We start from the raw sequence: 16,214 nt of genomic DNA, 5'->3' as shown, positions 1-16,214 counted from the left end.
ACATTAATTTTATTCTAAAGCAAACCAGTGAATTGTGTGTGTGTGCGTGTGTATGTGTGTGTGTGTGTTCCATACTACTAAACCCCAAAGAATATCTCTATAGAAAAAACTTAGCAAGTGTAATAAGGCATTTGCCCACCTAGGCACTTGGGGAGGGGAGTATTAGTCCGTTACACATGCCTACAGCAGAGATGCAAAGTTCCTATCCACGGTGGTGCCTGACTTCCGATCTTGAGTGAGTGGTGTCTTTATGCCCTCTTCTAAACCATAAGAGTGCCTACATCTACTCTCAGCACATTTCTGATCTGCAGCCGAGTAGTGTTAGCCATGGCTACTGTACACTTGCAGCTTTCAGTTTTTCATCTTACTGCACATGCGTTAAAGCTCTAACCCCTGAACTGGCCTGCCCAGTCTCTATCTGTGTATATTTGATATAGTTCTAGATTCCACATAAATGAAAGATTTATATCAGAGTATAATGTTAACGTGCTTGAATATATATATATATATAAGCATTTCAAAACATGTTTATCTTAAATATTATATATAAAGCCAGAGTGCTCTATTTAAAGACATTTTTTAATTTATTCTAAAATATTCTGAAGATTGTTAATCATCTAATCCTTCTCATGGATGGCTGTCATAAAATTATGAATTACCAGAATTGGAAAGAATTCTTATTCAATAAACACTTTTTGTGGGGTTTATTTTTTAAAGTCTTACTCTCTAGCCCAAGCTGCCCTAAAATTCATGACAATCCTCCTGCCTGAGCCTCCCCAATATAGTAACTGAAGCCAGCTGGCTTCAGCTAACACTTCTCCATGCTGCTCATGTGCCAGGGTGTGTGGCAGGACTCCGGCTGGAGCAGCCTCTGCTGGTCAATGCAGTCCAATATGTAGTGCAGGGTGTCCCCACTCCTTGTTCCTCATAAAAACCTCCAGCTATGCTTCCACGCGTAGACAAGCCAAACCTAAAGGCAGCCGTCCTTTCATTGTGTCTCTCTGACCCCTCCATGTCCTCTTCTTAGCCAATCTAGTTTCTTCCTGAAACTCCAAGGAACTTAGCTCCCTGTCTCAAGATGACAACATTTCCTCTACATGAAATAAGCTTTCTCCCTTGAGACAGCTCTGCTCAGGGCCACATCTGCAACATCATGAAGCTCATGATTAGACAAAACTTAGAAGTCCTTTCACCACCCTCATTGCCAAACCCATCAATAACTACATTTACCACGCAATGCTCAAAGCCTGTTACAGACTTCCATATCTGATCTGATGCAAGGGAAGGGTTGTAGCTAGAGTCTCCTTTGATCTCGGTGTTCTAAATGGAATCCAAGTTTGCATTAGCAATTGCTTACAATCTTGACTTATTCTTGTGTTCCCTTTGGGGCTTTGTAGTCCCCCATGACCACTCAGATCGGCTTCACAGAAAACTAACATGAGGCTAACTCTCTTTCAGCAAATTGCTTCATAACTGGGGGAAAGTTGTTCTTAGGATCTGACATAAGATTTGCCCTTTGAGCTAGACGTAGTGATGGATACCTTTAACCCCAGCACTTGGAAGGCAGAGGCAGGTGAGTCTCTTCTGAATTTGAGGCCAGCCTGATTTACACAGTGAGTTCCAGGACACCCAGACCTACAGAGTGAGAAACTGTCTCAACAATAACAACAACAAAACACAAGCAAAACAAAAAGTTGCTAGGCTAGTCCAACCAACCCCACAATAGCAGCCACACCTCCAACAATACTATCCACAAGTTTGATAAGCAATATTTCCCCTTTTGCCTGCCAATTAGAAGATAAGTGAAAACAAGAGAATCTGGGGACAGGAAACAAAAGACCTTCCATGAAATGAATATTGATAAATCAATGTTTTTGAAGCTAGCTATTCAAACAGCTACCAAACCTCCATGGATTCATTGTTTTTTGTTTTCTTTTGTTTTCTTTTCTTTTTTATTTTAAACTCCATATTTTATTCCCTTCCCAGTCCACCCTCCAACTGTTCCTCTAAACTTCCTGGGTCCTCCAGTCTCTTGAAGGTTAGGTGCATCTTCTCTGACTGAACCCAGACCCGGCAGTCCTCTACTGTATGTGTGTTGGGGGCCTCATATCAGCTGGTGTATGCTGCCTGGAACCCTTTATTTTGAAAGACTTTGCATAACTGCCTTGCTAGGCTGGGCTGTAGCTTGCCTGGGCCACCTTCCTGGTACCCTGGCAATAACTGTATCAAGAAGTAAATGCATTAGTTTGGTGCCACAGCTTCACAACATCTCAGGTAGCTTCTTAGGATTATATCCTGTGTAAACAATGTGATGAGGACTGAGAGATCAGAAACCCTCCTCCCATGCTGCTTAATAACATCAAGCAGTGACCACACGGTTGTATGATACTTCAGTGCCTGCCAGCATGCTGTCTTAAGTGTGATAGTTCTAACTAGAGTAGATGAAGTCACTTCTCCAATTCTCTTTGTTACTCTAAATTTAATAATAAACATAATCTTGCGTCCAGTTTGTAAATCCGAAGTGACCCCCTTCCCCTTGCTTATATTCAGCAACGACTTAAATTTTGATTGCAGTCCTTAAATGTAAATATATGCAGTCTTTAGATTGACCTCAAAACAAAGAAAATAATGAGTGCATACATGTTAAGTGAGAGATTTAAAGGAGAAGAACCTAGCAGATTGGTAGGTCTTCGGTAGGTAAAGTGTGTAGGGACCTCTTCCCACTCCTCTCCTTCCCATCAAGAGCCATCCTGTATGCAGAGACTACAGACTCTCAATCATTGCTCACAGGCTGGGCAGATGTCATGGGCAAGATGTTTCTAGATAGGTGGTCTGTGTTACTAGAGAATATAGCACTAGGAAATCTCTATTCTGCTCGTTCTGTCCTCCAAGGTAATGGCAATCAGTGATAAAATAGATAATAGTCCCATCTCCAACACCAGGCTCTTTGTCTCACATCTTAACTGGGGCATGTTTTCCACCCCAGGTCTGAAAACAGGGGCTCATGTTCAGGCTCATCAAATATCATACATAAGCTGCTTTGCTCCCCAGCTAGGGATGCCTGTTAAAGGGTTCCCACAGCCAGCAACGAAGTTCCTTTCTAGTCCTATGCTAGAGATAATAAATGTAGCTATGCTCTCTAAACTGAAAGGCTCTAAATGCATGCATGAAATATTATTGCAGAGTAATGACTACATCTTGCCGACCCATTTCCAGGTATCGCTGTCTGGCATGTTCTAAATGTATTTGAACAAAACAAGTTTGAAGCCAAAAAAAAAAAAAAAAAAAAGCTTAAGATCATCATAAAAATAAATATTAGTAGTCACCACTGGCCCGAGTTTATAGAATGCAGAGTCTAGGCATTTCAGAAATTATGAGCTCCACGAACTGGGCTCCAGTGTTGGAAATTAGCTGCAGCACCAACCCTAGAATAGAAATAAAGAAGTTGATCCAAAATTCATGAAATCTAGTGGGTTGTAATAATTCTTGTCTCAATTGAAAACACAGCCTTGACATTAAGCGATGTCTTTATTATTCTACAGGGAATTGTGGATTCTGATTTCTTCATCCTGACCTTCAGCCATTTCTTTTCCCTTTAGCACCTCAGAGACTCTGCTTCAGGACTTCTGGAACATTTCTTAATACAAGTTGCAGCCTTTCCTTACACAATTGGAATTTAGCTTTTAGGTTCAAATGCCTGATATCGCACTCAGACACACACTGAAAAGTGTATAACAGGTATTGGAGCCTCCACAGGTGACGACGATATTGACTGGAAATACCTCCCATGCTAAGGGAGGTACAGTGTGGGAGGGATGGCTAACTGAGAAAACTCAGTTTCCAAAGAAAGACGTGGGTAAACAGGTTGGTGGAGCTAATGATCGGTGGTTGAAGAGAGGGGGTGTCTATATCCAAACGAGTGACAAGGAGTCGTTTGGAGAGATGTTTATACACTGCCGTGGCTTAGATATAGTCTGAGTGTGTCTGTCAAAGCATCAAAGGGCAAAAACATGCCCCCAGTGCGATGGCGTTAGGCTGGTGGGAATGTCAAGAAGTGGGACCCCAGGGACTTAGATCAGCAGCACCAACCTTAAGAAGAGATCAATGCAGCCTTTGCGGCCTTTGCCTAGACCTTCACCTACTCAAGCTGCCAAGAGGTTGGCAGAAAAGGGACATTTTTTTCAATATTAATGTATATAAAATTATTCATGCTCATAATATTATCATTGCATTAGTATCCGCATCCACAGCACATTGCATTAAATGTGCACTAAAGTAATGGAAATGTAATCATTTGCTACTGAAAGCAAGGTCTGATGCCAGTAGCATCAACATCTGGGAACTTGTTAAAAACCATGGGCCCACCCAGACCAGTGGGATCAGAGTCTGCATTTTACCGAGGGTGCAGGGAATTAATTGTGCATTAAAGTTTGAGAAACACTGTTGTTAGTTTTTGAAAACTGCAAATAGAGCAAAAAAATAACACTTGATCAATTGACATGGGAGGAGAGTAACTCATTAAAACTGCATTATTGCATTTCATTGTGAGTTAAACTGAGAGGGAAAAGGCAAATGTTTTATTAGCCGTTAAGTTCTCAAGAAATGATTCAAGGCAAATCTATCCATTACCTTGAACATCGAAAGTGATCAAAGTGAATCAGGAGTTTGGCTTAGTATGTCAAAACTAGAGTTCTTTGAAGACTAGAAGCTTTCAGGGGAAGCTCTGTAATTTTAAAAAGCAAATAGCGGGCCAAGAGCAGAGCTCTGATTACGTGGCTGATGCTAGATTTGGTAGGTTGAAATTCTAAGAACTCATCATTACAGCAGAACTAATAAATTTGCCAGGAAAAGTACTCACCCTCATAAACATTCAAGGACAATAAAATTCCAGTCACTCGTATTGTGAGAAAAAAACACTAACTGCCACAGCCAACTGGATTCACTTAATGGGATTAAAATGATCCAGAGACAGTCCCAATACGGTCACTGGACACAAAAGGGGAAATAGTTGACTAATATGAGTATTCAAAATTAAGATTTCCCACAGATGGTAGAGAGCTTATCTAAGGTGCCCTGAATTCCACTGCCAGCACTGCATAACCCCAAGCATGGTGGCACATGCCTGTAATCCCAGCCTTCAGAAGTTAGAGGCAGCAGGATCAGAAGTTCAAGGTCGTTCTATGCCATACAGTCTGCTCTACATGAGACCCTGGAGAATGAAAATAGGGGGAATGAAAATAGACCCATCTTTGGATTAAGAACCCCTTTTCACTGAGACATTTTGATATGGTTTGTCTCTAATGAGTTGATTCACTGTGCAGTTCACATTCAAGTCTTTATACAAAAGGCAAATTGTCAATAGAAAAACAAAAGAAAATGAGTCAGTCCCTAGACAAAGCCCAGGTAACTGAAGGCAGACCTAACACAGGGGCAGACTTGGCTGGAAAACACCTTTTCCACTTAATGATAATCCTCCACAGCTATTGAAATCTCTGCCTGCTTTCAGTTCTGTGTCGCTGGCAAGCTTCCATTCGCTCTGGTTTTTGCAAGAGTAACAGTAAGTAAATTTGACTCCACAAAACCAAGTATTATTTTACAAGTACAAACTGAAAATCAACCTACGTTTGGGCTTGGGTTTTTGAAACTGATGCTAATTTTAAGCAGCAACCCTGAGAATCCCTGGAGGCTTGCGTGAGCTAGGAGTCGGTAGCGCAAGCATTTTCCAACAGTTTTAAGTGTTTTCAAGAGCAAGCAAGAAACGCTTTATGCTGTTGAAACCCCTGTCACTTTCCACAAACCCCAAATAGGCTTGATATCCAGACTTACCACCATGGCGGCCCTTTCGGTCAAATATCTGAACCCTTGTCTTCTGTAGTGAGATGACTTTGATATCTTAGAATTTCAAAGGTTTTGTTACACTTATTTGTGTGTGTGTGTGTGTGTGTGTGTGCGTGTGTCTGTGTGTGTGTGTGTGTGTGTGTGTGTGTGTGTGTGATGTTCATCTACTTACACCCCAGTACACATGTAGAGGTCAGAGGACAACTTGCAATAATTCGTTTTCTCCTTCTAATAGGTGGATCCTGAGAATCAAACTCGGGTCATCGGGAATGTTATCAAGCACCTTTACCCATTAAGCCATCTTATTAGCTCCAAATTTTGAATTTGACTGGGAGTCCACAACTGAAGAAAGGATGCTGTGTTCATCTCCTGGGGCTTTGCTTTGAGACAGGATCTTGTGACATCAGCCAGGATGGCTTGAAAAACACCATCCTCCTGATTCTGCCTCCCAGTGCCTAGCTTACAGGAACAGCCTGGCTTATGTAGTGCAAGGGCTCAGACCAAGGGCTCTGTGCATGCCAAGCAGGCACTCAAATCATCCCTAGCCCACAGGCGACCATAGATTAGTTTCTTCATACGTTGTCTCACACTCATTTTGTCAAACGTCTCAAGCAACACTTAATATTTTTTTAAGCAAAATTAGAGGGTACTAAAGAATTTACAGATAGTCGGGGAGAGAGGCTGCCTGCATTCTGTGATAAATATTCACAAAATATTCACAGGCTTCAGCAAGTGTCAGTTGATAACATTTGAATAGTAAATGTTTTTTTTTAATCTCAGAAGAAAATTATGCTGACAGCCTTTGAGACAGGTACACCCATGAGAGAAATAAACTGGTAGTTAGGGACCAGCTGAGAGTCGACACAGCCTACATCTAAATGACTGCTGTCACCAAGTCTTCAGGAATAGTGAACTAACTCAAGAGCTGGAGGGATTCGACACTATCATGGGCTAAATGGATTGCACCCAACAAAGGGGAACTTATTTGTGATCACTAGCAAGCTAAAGATATGGTGTGTTCTATTAAAGAACTAGAAATGTTCAAAGGTATGTCCTTTACCTAGAATGGAGGCTTAAAACTTGACATACAGAGCCTGCCCTGAGGAAGAAATGGGTCCAGGTATTCACAGTCATCCATCCCCAAATATACTATCAAAAGTACATAATTTTGTTGTACCTGGTTTCCCTTTCAATTATTTCAACTTTGTCAAACCATATAATATTTAAGGCCTATCAATATATAAGCAGCCCCAACTCTATCTCCAACCTTCCTTTGCCTCCATCTTGAAAGATAAAGATATATATATATATAAAGATATATATATATGTATATGTATGTATGTATCCAAAAAACACTAGGAATGTCATTTAGAGGAAGAACATTCACCCAGCATGTGTGTTCAAGGCCCTGGATTTTCCTCATACTACCTACAAATTTTTAAAAACAAAAAAAAAAAGTCATTATAAGCTTATAGGTCTTCTCCTATGACTCACAAGGACCATTAAGAGTGCTTGAAATTACATAGACTCCTAGAAAAATAAAGAAGTTCTAAGACACAAGCTTTTCTCATCTAGCCGGAGACAACTGTTTGCTTTAACAAACACTGGGTCTCTAGAAGACGGTGTTATTTTTATTGGAATGCTGTGTAAAGCATAGACCCTTACAATTTGCACAGTAAGTAGTTTCCATCTTTAAATATACTCATGTGATAAGAAAAGATACATGCAGAGGAATTAGGTAAGATCTTAAGAATCGGTCACTTAACATTAGCTATTTCTTTATACACACATCGTAACTTTAAAATAAAAAAAAAAAAAGGCATCTGCCAAGAACCCTCTGAGACTGGAGAAAATCCAGCCTCCCTTGTAAGCAGCCTTTCACTGAGAGACGTGAGTGACAGCAGATGAAGGCCTCTTAAGAATAGATTCGACAGAAAACGACAGCGGCTCATTCGCCGAGAGTTTCGTTCCAACTTGTTTGGCTACGAAGAGGTCTTTTGCGCATCTGTCTATTGTAAATGAGTACTTCTGGTTCTCCTTGACCAAACACTCTCTGTGTTTCTTTGGGGTCTCTTCAAAGGCTTCTTTGACAAATGGTGCTTTCAACTCAGGGCCTGATTTGTCGTTGAGCGTCTGCTGGAATACTGAGTGGAATGGATTATGTTTAAGTGGCAGAGGATGCCTAGTGTTTTCTTTGCTGATCTTGGTTAAGATGTGCCCTTGAGCTGCCCGGCAGTCCATCTCAACAATGGGAGAGAAATTCCTACTGGGTGGGGAGAAAGCAGACCTCTCCGGGACAACTTGGTGAGCCTGAAGGTCAGTTCTTGAGGTTGGGACCTCTGGCAGGTGAGGCAGCACCAGAGAGCCTTCCAGTTTGGGTGGCATTATGTCATGCTGTGCACTAAGCCCATCCTGAACTCGGGTTCCTTTCAAGTCCCAGCTGGTCCCAGGCTTCAGGGCTTGGACAGAAGTGGTAGCATTCAACAGGTATTGCTGGTAGAGAAGGGTGTCACTAATGGGACCGCACTTGGGCCAAACTAAAAATCGTGAGGACAGGGGATATTGTCTGTAAGTTGTGGCCACACTGACGTTAGAAGAAATCAGTTCCATATTCCCAGACCCTGAATACTGCATGGTGAGGTCAAGACAGGTAGGTAAAAAATTACAGAAGTCCTTGCTTGGCAGCTCTCCTGCCGTGGGGCTGTAGGCACCTTTGTAGGAACTGTACTCAGGTCCAGGCACCATACGGTTGGGCAGGAACAAGGCAGCAGCTTGAGGTGTTTCTAACATCTCCCTCTCTTTATATTCTCTCTCCAGCATAATATTCTCCAACTCCTTGTCAGCAAAGGCTCTTCTCTTCCTCATCCTGTCACTGACAGGCGGGGGTGGAGGAAGGGTCCCACCTAGGTAAGTCTCTGCCGTCATTGGGCGATAGCCTAAAACAAGCAAGTGTTGGAAAGAAACAGATTAACATCCTGACAAGAAAAATCTGAAAATCCAGAAGGCCAAAGTTAACATCACGAAGCACAGGATGACCAGTTATAACTCCTATCACTAATACTTTAATACAGAGAGCAATACAGGTTTGATTTAATACAGTTTCTCTTTGAGGAACGGTTCCCATATGGTAGCTTCTGGCAGCCATTGGTTTTGTTGGTGGAGGTAAGTCTGCTTGCTGGCTGGCTGGCTGGCTGGCTTGCTTCGGCAAGTGTATTGTATCGCCTGAGATTTGAGTATTCTTCCCAGACCCATAAATATCGAGAGACAAATATGTCCACCTTATTTTAATTAATGTTTCATTGCCCATGTTATCTTATTTTCTTCTTTTGGATTATTATAAAAGATATCTATACCTACAGCTGACGCCACTTTTATTTCCTAAAGATGTCTCATTATGTACACATTGTTACAGCTGTAGAATAATCCAAGGAGAACTAGGAGAGAAAGAAAAAGAAGTTAAAGAAGATTAGGAAGGAAAAAAAAAAGACTTGAAGATAGAGAGAAGTGAAGACAAATTTAAAAGAGCAGTTCCTTAGCCCAAACACAGAGCCACACAGTGAGACTACAATTTAGCCAGACTTCCCCTCCACCTCCAGAACAAACAAAGGGAGGCAAAACAGTGGGTGGGGGTAAGGGGAAGGCTTCTCCAGGTACACAGAAAATAACAGCTCTCAAGCATTTCTCCCCAAGTTCATTCACATTGGCCGAATACCAAAGGGGCTGAACAAGCAGGTCCCTGGGATGCAGGTGGAAGCATGCACACAGTTCATGAGCAGGGGCAAAATCAAAAAACAAAAAATAGTACAACCTAAATAGAATGTTTGGAGTACTTCATCACTCCCAAACACTCACCCACCCATAGCAGGTTTTTTTCTGAAGACTCCAGTGTAGTATCTGTATTTACACAGTGGCAAGCCCATTATACTCATTTGCAAATAAAATAAAAGTTGAAAATTATTGTTTCCACTAGGCTAAGTGTTTGGCAGAATGTTATTTACTTGAATTGACTTTTCCATTGAGACCTCAAGTGTCTCGACTTGCTTTGGCAAAATGTGGTCCCTATGGTTATAGATGTTTACCCGCTTTGTAACCAAATTCACTTTGAGTTCTCAAGAACTCTTTCTAAACCGAGCAGTGGTAGCCCATGCCTTTAGTCCTAGCACTTGGGAGGGAGAGGCAGGTGGATTTCTGAGTTCGAGGCCAGCCTGGTCTACAGAGTGAATTCCAGGACAGCCAGGGCTACACAGAGAAACCCTGTTTGGGGGGGGGGGGGGGGAGAAGAACTCAGGTCAGAAGTGCACAGCACAGGCTGAGACACACACTTTAAACCTGTCCAGGATCAGCTAAACTCAGAAGACTATCAGGAAAGGAAGAAAAGAAAAAAGAAACTGACCCTGACCGCCAGGGAAAGGAAACCCTTCTTTTTAAGCTGAACTGCAGGAAGTGGCAGCTTAAAGCAGACTAGTGTGAATGCAATTTCACTTTAGAGAAAGGGAAAGGGAAAATGTCAATGGACAGTGCAGTGCTTAGCCAGTCAACAAATAAACAAACGCCATGCTTTAGGAAATCATCATTGTTTTAAGAAAAAAAACGAACCGAATGTGTCTGTAGGGTTTATGGGAAACAGAGGCAAGGGGAGAACTTGACTAGCAGCTGCCCAGTGAGCCTTCAGTTTGCTTGTTTGATTCAAAGCCTTTCCCACTCTGCAGCCTTGACTGACAGAAGCAGTAAGGAAGAAGTGTGGGGAAGCAGCAACCATCTAAAATTCCAAGGAGGAAAAACAGGCTACAGAGTGAAACCTGAAGCTAGAAGTGACGCTTGGTCACAGTAGCTATAACCTCGCTTGGGTTACTCTGCCCATTAAACTCCTTCAATAACTAAGAGAGTTGAGGGGGCGGGGAGCTTCCAGGATCACTTGACAGTGAATTTTTCTATGTCCCTCACACTTGGGTAAATTTCACCAAGCGTAGCAGCAGAGAATAATATTATCGCAGTGGCAAAAACCTCTTTGAGTTTTTTGCCCCAAGAAAACCTTTCTAGTGAAAATTAGCTCCTTCCTGGGTTAATACATTGGTCATGCATGTAAATAATAAGCATCCCTCAACTCGGTTTTTAAAAGCCAAAGGGCAACTTCAAGTTATTTTACCTTCTAAAATGCTTTTGGCCAGCAAACTCGGCGCCCTGACTTGCCTCTGGTACACTGCTTTCCGATCAAAATTATTCTGTTTCCCAGAAAGCCCCTTCTTGTCCTGTAAACAAGAAACAATTGTGAGGGTGGTGGAGCGGCATCCAGAAAGCCTTTGAACCCTCCCCAACCTTTAACTCATTTGTCTTGCCATCTCTAATAAAAAAAAAAAAGTTATTCCAAAAGAAATTAATCAGAGTGCCTCTTAATCTCAGCGAAGCTAAGAACACTAGAGGGAGGTGAGATCCACAGTCAAGGACACTTTAGGAACAGAGCCTAGAAGGATTGGATAGGGAGATGGTTGCCTCCTCCGGGTGCAACCATCTGAAAGCGGCCAGGCTTCCCCCCACCCCTACCTTGACACTTAGGCAGAACTGGATGCCCATTGCGCAGAACATTCACTGCCTCTGAGGGCCAAATTGACAGAGTGATTTCTCCCCTAGGTGGAGCAGACACGATGAGATTGAGATTGAGGGTGGAATCTTCTGTATTTGTCTAGTTCTCTGGAGGAGGTGGGGTACACGGAGGCAGATAAAATTCTTAAGAGGCACCAGCCTGGGGGCCCTCTGGTTACTGCCAGTTTACTCCCAACCCAGTGGGCCGCGGGAAACCCTGGCAAGGCAGAACAGGATCTAGCCCAACTAGCAAAGAGGTTGAACCCAGGGCCAGGGCCACCTGAGGTCCCCGGGACTGTCCGGTCAGTTAGCGCGGTTTCCCTTTGGAGTCACCGACTGGATTCCAGTGACCTAACTACCTCCCAGCGCCTGTCTGCAGGGGAAATCAAATCGAAAGTTTTCCCGGAGCCCCGGGGTAGAAGATCAACTGCAGAGCACTTGCCTAAAGCCCATCTGCGCCAACCACAGGGATAACAATAATAAAGAATTCAAAATTTTGCCTAGCCTCGGGTCTGAGAGGAGATTCTGTGAAACTAGCATCACTTCTTCAAAGCAACCAATGGAAGTATAAACTCCAGGGTTCAAAAGTCTCTCGAGGAGAAATCCTGACTTCTCACAACAGAACCGCAACCGCACCGCGGAGGCGGCAGACCGCTAAGCATTCTCTGGCGGGTCCCACAGTCAGTTAGCCTTGGGCTGAGAGGCTCCGAACTCCACGGTCATTTTGGTCTCATCTGGAAAATGGGCATCAAGTTCTGCCTGAGTGTCAAGGTAGGGCGACAGCTACACAGTGACAGCACCGCATGCTGCTTCAACCTGACTGGACATGCCGCTCTGCCAACCACCTTCCCCCCTTCCCAACCACCTGCAAAATATTTTTATTGACTTTTCAGTGCCGTCTCAAATGGACCTAATTACTTTGCCTCTCTTTGCTTTTTAACAGGAGACTTTTCCAGCACGTTCTGCAGCGAAGCCCAGGGCTTTCCCTTCGGAGCCCCGCAGGCTTGTGTGGACAGAGTGACTGCACCACTCCTGCCAGGCGATCCGAGATCGAAGGTCACTCGGGAGTGTGAGTGGAAGCCCAGCTCCCTGCTGTAAGGGACTCCCCGTCCGGCCTGGGCGCGCACCCTGGAGTCCCCTGGAGTCGTACCCTCACCCTGTCGGCACCCACCTCTGTGGCCTGCTGCCTCCGGAGCGCCACCTGGGCGGCCATGACGCGCTGGCGCTCTACCACAAGCAGGCAGTTGGCGCACTGGCAGTCCCGCCAGCGACAGAATCGCTTGTGGCCCTTGAGACAGGACACCACGCCATGGTTGCGACAGCGTGCGCACTTGGGCGTGCGGCTCAGTTTGCGCGGCTCTGCGCCGCTACCGGCGGTAGCACCGCGCTCGGGGGCGGCGGCGGCGGCGGCGGCTGGCAGCGCCTGAGCAGCGGGCGGTGGCCTGGGTTCCAGTCCCCCGGGCTGCTCTGGGCGGCCGGGCACCTCCGGGGACGCGCCGGGCTCCTCGCCGTCACCCTCGTCCTCCGCATCTTCATCCTCCTCTTCTTCGTCCTCGTCTTCCTCCCCATCGGCCGCCGACGGACTGGGTTCCTGCGGCGTGGCCCGCAGCGGCGTCCCACAGCCATTCTCCTCCAGCTCTAGGCTCTCCACGTCGATCTCCCAGTCCCCGACTCCAGGGACCGCCTGTCCTTCCGTCATGGCACTAGGCTGTCGTTCGGCTCGGTTGCCCGTGCTCTAGGGAGACGGAAAAAGGCCTAAAGACCCGCTCGTCGCTATTAGGGACGGTCTCTGAGGCTCGGCCCAGGATTTCTGCAAGGTCAGCCTCCCCGTTAAGTTACCCAGTTTTCTTCTGTTCCCTATGATACGGGCCACATGGGTCTAGAGGACCCCAGAGAGCCACAGCTCAACGAAGGTTGTATTTTACTAATTCTAAGTGGTCTGTGCACCTGACCTTTAACCGGAGCCCTGTCTGGCCTTTCCAGACAAGTGACCTTACTCACTCGCCAGCCTAAGTCACTTGTCAGGTTTTTCCACAGCCAGCTAATATGGCCATAATAAATATAAAAATGTCGAAGGAACAACTATCTTTCCTTTTATTACAAGGGACCTTGAAACCGCGTTTCCCAAATTGACTTTATTGTCCCTTATTGACCTACACCACCACAAAGACTCTAGAGGGGTCTTCTCATCCCTCCCCTTCCCCTAAACAGATGCTAAGCTATTATAAGAGGACACACACACACACACACACACACACACACAGGGAGTGAGGGACACTGCCCATAGAGCTGGTCTGGTCTCAGTAGTGCTTGAGCCGCACAAGGTTGAAGGAACTTGTTTTTCATCTTTAAGGTAAGACAACCAGAAACAGAAAGGAGCAGTAGCGAAGATTCACGTCCCTTGCCCTCCCTGACTCCCGAGCAGCGGCGACAACACAGCACTCACCAAGAATCAGACTCAGGCTAGCAACCCAGTTAAAAGATAGCCAGCTTCAGTATCTGTCCCCGGAGCTGCAAGCAGAGGGAGCAAACAGAATTGGATCTGAGAGCAGGAAACAGGAGCCCACTGGATGGTGATGGGGGACAGAGGCCGGAGGTGAGTCAAGTCCTCAGCCACCTCGCCCCGTACATTCCAAATTCTGCAAGGTTCTCTTCCGTCCTCTGCAGCCCGGATCTCCTCACTTCGCTTTTCACTTCTGGTCCAAAGTGGACGGGAAAGGTCGGGCCCAGACCCAGGACTCCGCCTCAGGCGCACTCTGCTCGCCTTCAGCGCAGAGTCACTCACTGCAGTCCGGGACCTGAGCTCCCCTTCCTAGTATTATCCATCCCCCACCCCGAGCTCCGCGTCCTCTGATTGGTCGGTGGTCAGGCGGTGTGGACGCCGATTGGCCGGAGCACTCGGGCTGAGCGCCCTCCTCCTCAGCCCAGTGGACGCTTCCCTCCAGCGCGGCTGAGTCGCCGAGAGTCCACCCTCCAGCCTTCGCTGCAGCGGGGTCCCTGATCGAGAAGCTAAACCTGAAAATGTGGGCAGTGGTTGCGGCGAAGAAGTCGCCTTTTATCCCGCCGACTAGAGAACAAGCTGATTCTCGTACTTTTATACATCGCGCTGTTCTCCAGAAGGTAACTGAGAGGTAGAGAGCAGACAGACAGGTTAGCGCTGATGACTATCGACATTATCAGCATCTCTGGTGTTTAACCATCGACCAGCAGTTAGACGGAGAGAAGAGGCCACTCTAAAGGGGCAGGCACACTGGCATCCTTCTCTCCGCACAAACAAGTCCATGTTTATCTTGCAGGACAGCGCCTAGTTGTCTTACAAATATCTGTATTTTGTGGATAACTCTGAAATGCAAAGCAGTTCCTTCCTTCCATAGAGCTTGCAAGGCAGGTGGCAGCGGCGACGATAGCCCATCTACGTTTTCCTGTTACCAGTGGATAGCACAGTCCAGTTTTGGAGCAGATAGAAATAATCCACGGCCATTAGCAATTTTAGATACAAAAATATTCAATCCAAGCATGCATTTATACGAAACTTTAAAACATAACAGCTTTCTAGCGTGTGTGAATGAATGATTATCAAGAAAACTAACTTTCTTCCCTCTCTCTCTCAAAATACCCTTCACAAAAATGTTTGAAATAATGGCAAATTTCCCACAAATCACAGAGAAGTCCTTTAAGTAACGCAACATCCTATTATCTTAAGCTAAACTTTAAATCCGAGCCATGCTTTACCAGGCTCTCCCTTTAGATTCACCTCTCCGCAGGAAGAGCGGCTTAGAAAACACATTAGAACAGATTGTCGATTTCCTGAGCACGCAGTAGAGTGGCGATGGATATTTGTTGAAGGGCGAAAATTTCGGAGCTGATTGTAACTTTCCTCAAATCCGAACCTGTCAGAAAGGTCCGAGTCTCTCAAGCTTGCCTAAGTGAGAACAAAGACCAGTCGCCTGCCTGCCTGCCTGAAGCGCAGGTATTCTCAGGCCCTCCTGAGGTTGAATTACTCCTAGGTCAGGCTCCGGAGCCACATTTGTGCCTGCTTCTTCCTAGAACCAAGGCAATGTCCAGCTAAGTATATGAAGACGGCTTTCTGTATGTTCCTGTAGATTTTTTTTTCTTTTAGTGTCCCTGGGGGTCTTGAGGGGCGACTTGTTAATTGCAAGGCTCCCCACTGAGGCACGCGGGGAACCAACCCTCATTTGTGGTCTTCCTGATCTAACTAATGCGCTTTTTTTTTTAACCTGGTTGGAAGCCTTTAAGTTCTTGACTACAGTAGAAACATGCTTTCTAACCTCCGTGTTCTCCAGTGATGAAAGTGAGGAGTCCTAAAAGACCCATTGTCCTCCAGGAAAGCCGGGGACCAGGTCAAGAACTTGGACCGGGATAGCCTCTGCCCTGACAGAGAGTAGGGAGTCCTCAGCTCCCAGCCGGAGGAAATAGTCGCAGCTGGTTTGCCGAGGTCTCTTGGTTATTTGTTGTTATTGTTGTGGTTGCTTTGTTTTTGTTTTCATAGCTCCGGAGCTCTCCTGCATCCCTTCAAGTTTTAGCACTTGGAGTTAGGGGTAGAGCCTCCATGACAGAATTAGGCACTGGTCTTTTGTGCCTTGTTTTGTTTTTGTCAAATCATTCTGTTTTCTTCAGGGACAGCTCTCTCTCTCTCTCTCTCTCTCTCTCTCTCTCTCTCTCTCTCTCTCTCTCTCTCACACACACACACACACACACACACACACACACACACACACGACAATTTTCTACCTTTGCAAACAGGCAGTTTGTGTGCATCTGCCCTACGATTGAAA

General features: G+C 45.4%; 1 protein-coding gene across 3 annotated transcripts; it reads right to left on the bottom strand.

Annotated features, from left to right (window-relative positions):
• Positions 1–7,426: 7,426 nt before the first annotated feature.
• On the bottom strand, positions 7,427–14,211 carry Dmrt2 (doublesex and mab-3 related transcription factor 2). 3 transcript variants are annotated; one of them, XM_031390001.1, is made up of 5 exons: positions 13,865–14,193; positions 12,590–13,153; positions 10,985–11,087; positions 9,192–9,272; positions 8,650–8,774 (listed from the first exon to the last, which is right to left on the bottom strand). In XM_031390001.1, the coding sequence occupies exons 2-4, from the start codon at positions 13,115–13,117 to the stop codon at positions 9,217–9,219; spliced, it is 687 nt and encodes a 228-aa protein (XP_031245861.1). In that variant the 5' UTR covers positions 13,118–13,153; positions 13,865–14,193; the 3' UTR covers positions 8,650–8,774; positions 9,192–9,216. The 3 variants fall into 3 exon arrangements, with proteins under 3 accessions (XP_031245860.1, XP_031245861.1, XP_031245863.1); XM_031390003.1 differs by having other exon boundaries at positions 8,685–8,774; positions 9,196–9,272; XM_031390000.1 differs by lacking the exon at positions 9,192–9,272 and having other exon boundaries at positions 7,427–8,774; positions 13,865–14,211.
• Positions 14,212–16,214: the final 2,003 nt, after the last annotated feature.

This window comes from Mastomys coucha, unplaced genomic scaffold (assembly GCF_008632895.1).
Source record: "Mastomys coucha isolate ucsf_1 unplaced genomic scaffold, UCSF_Mcou_1 pScaffold21, whole genome shotgun sequence".
Lineage (NCBI taxonomy): Eukaryota > Metazoa > Chordata > Mammalia > Rodentia > Muridae > Mastomys > Mastomys coucha.
The sequence above is the reverse complement of the archived record's forward strand: the minus strand, read 5'-3'. Positions and strand labels throughout refer to the sequence as shown.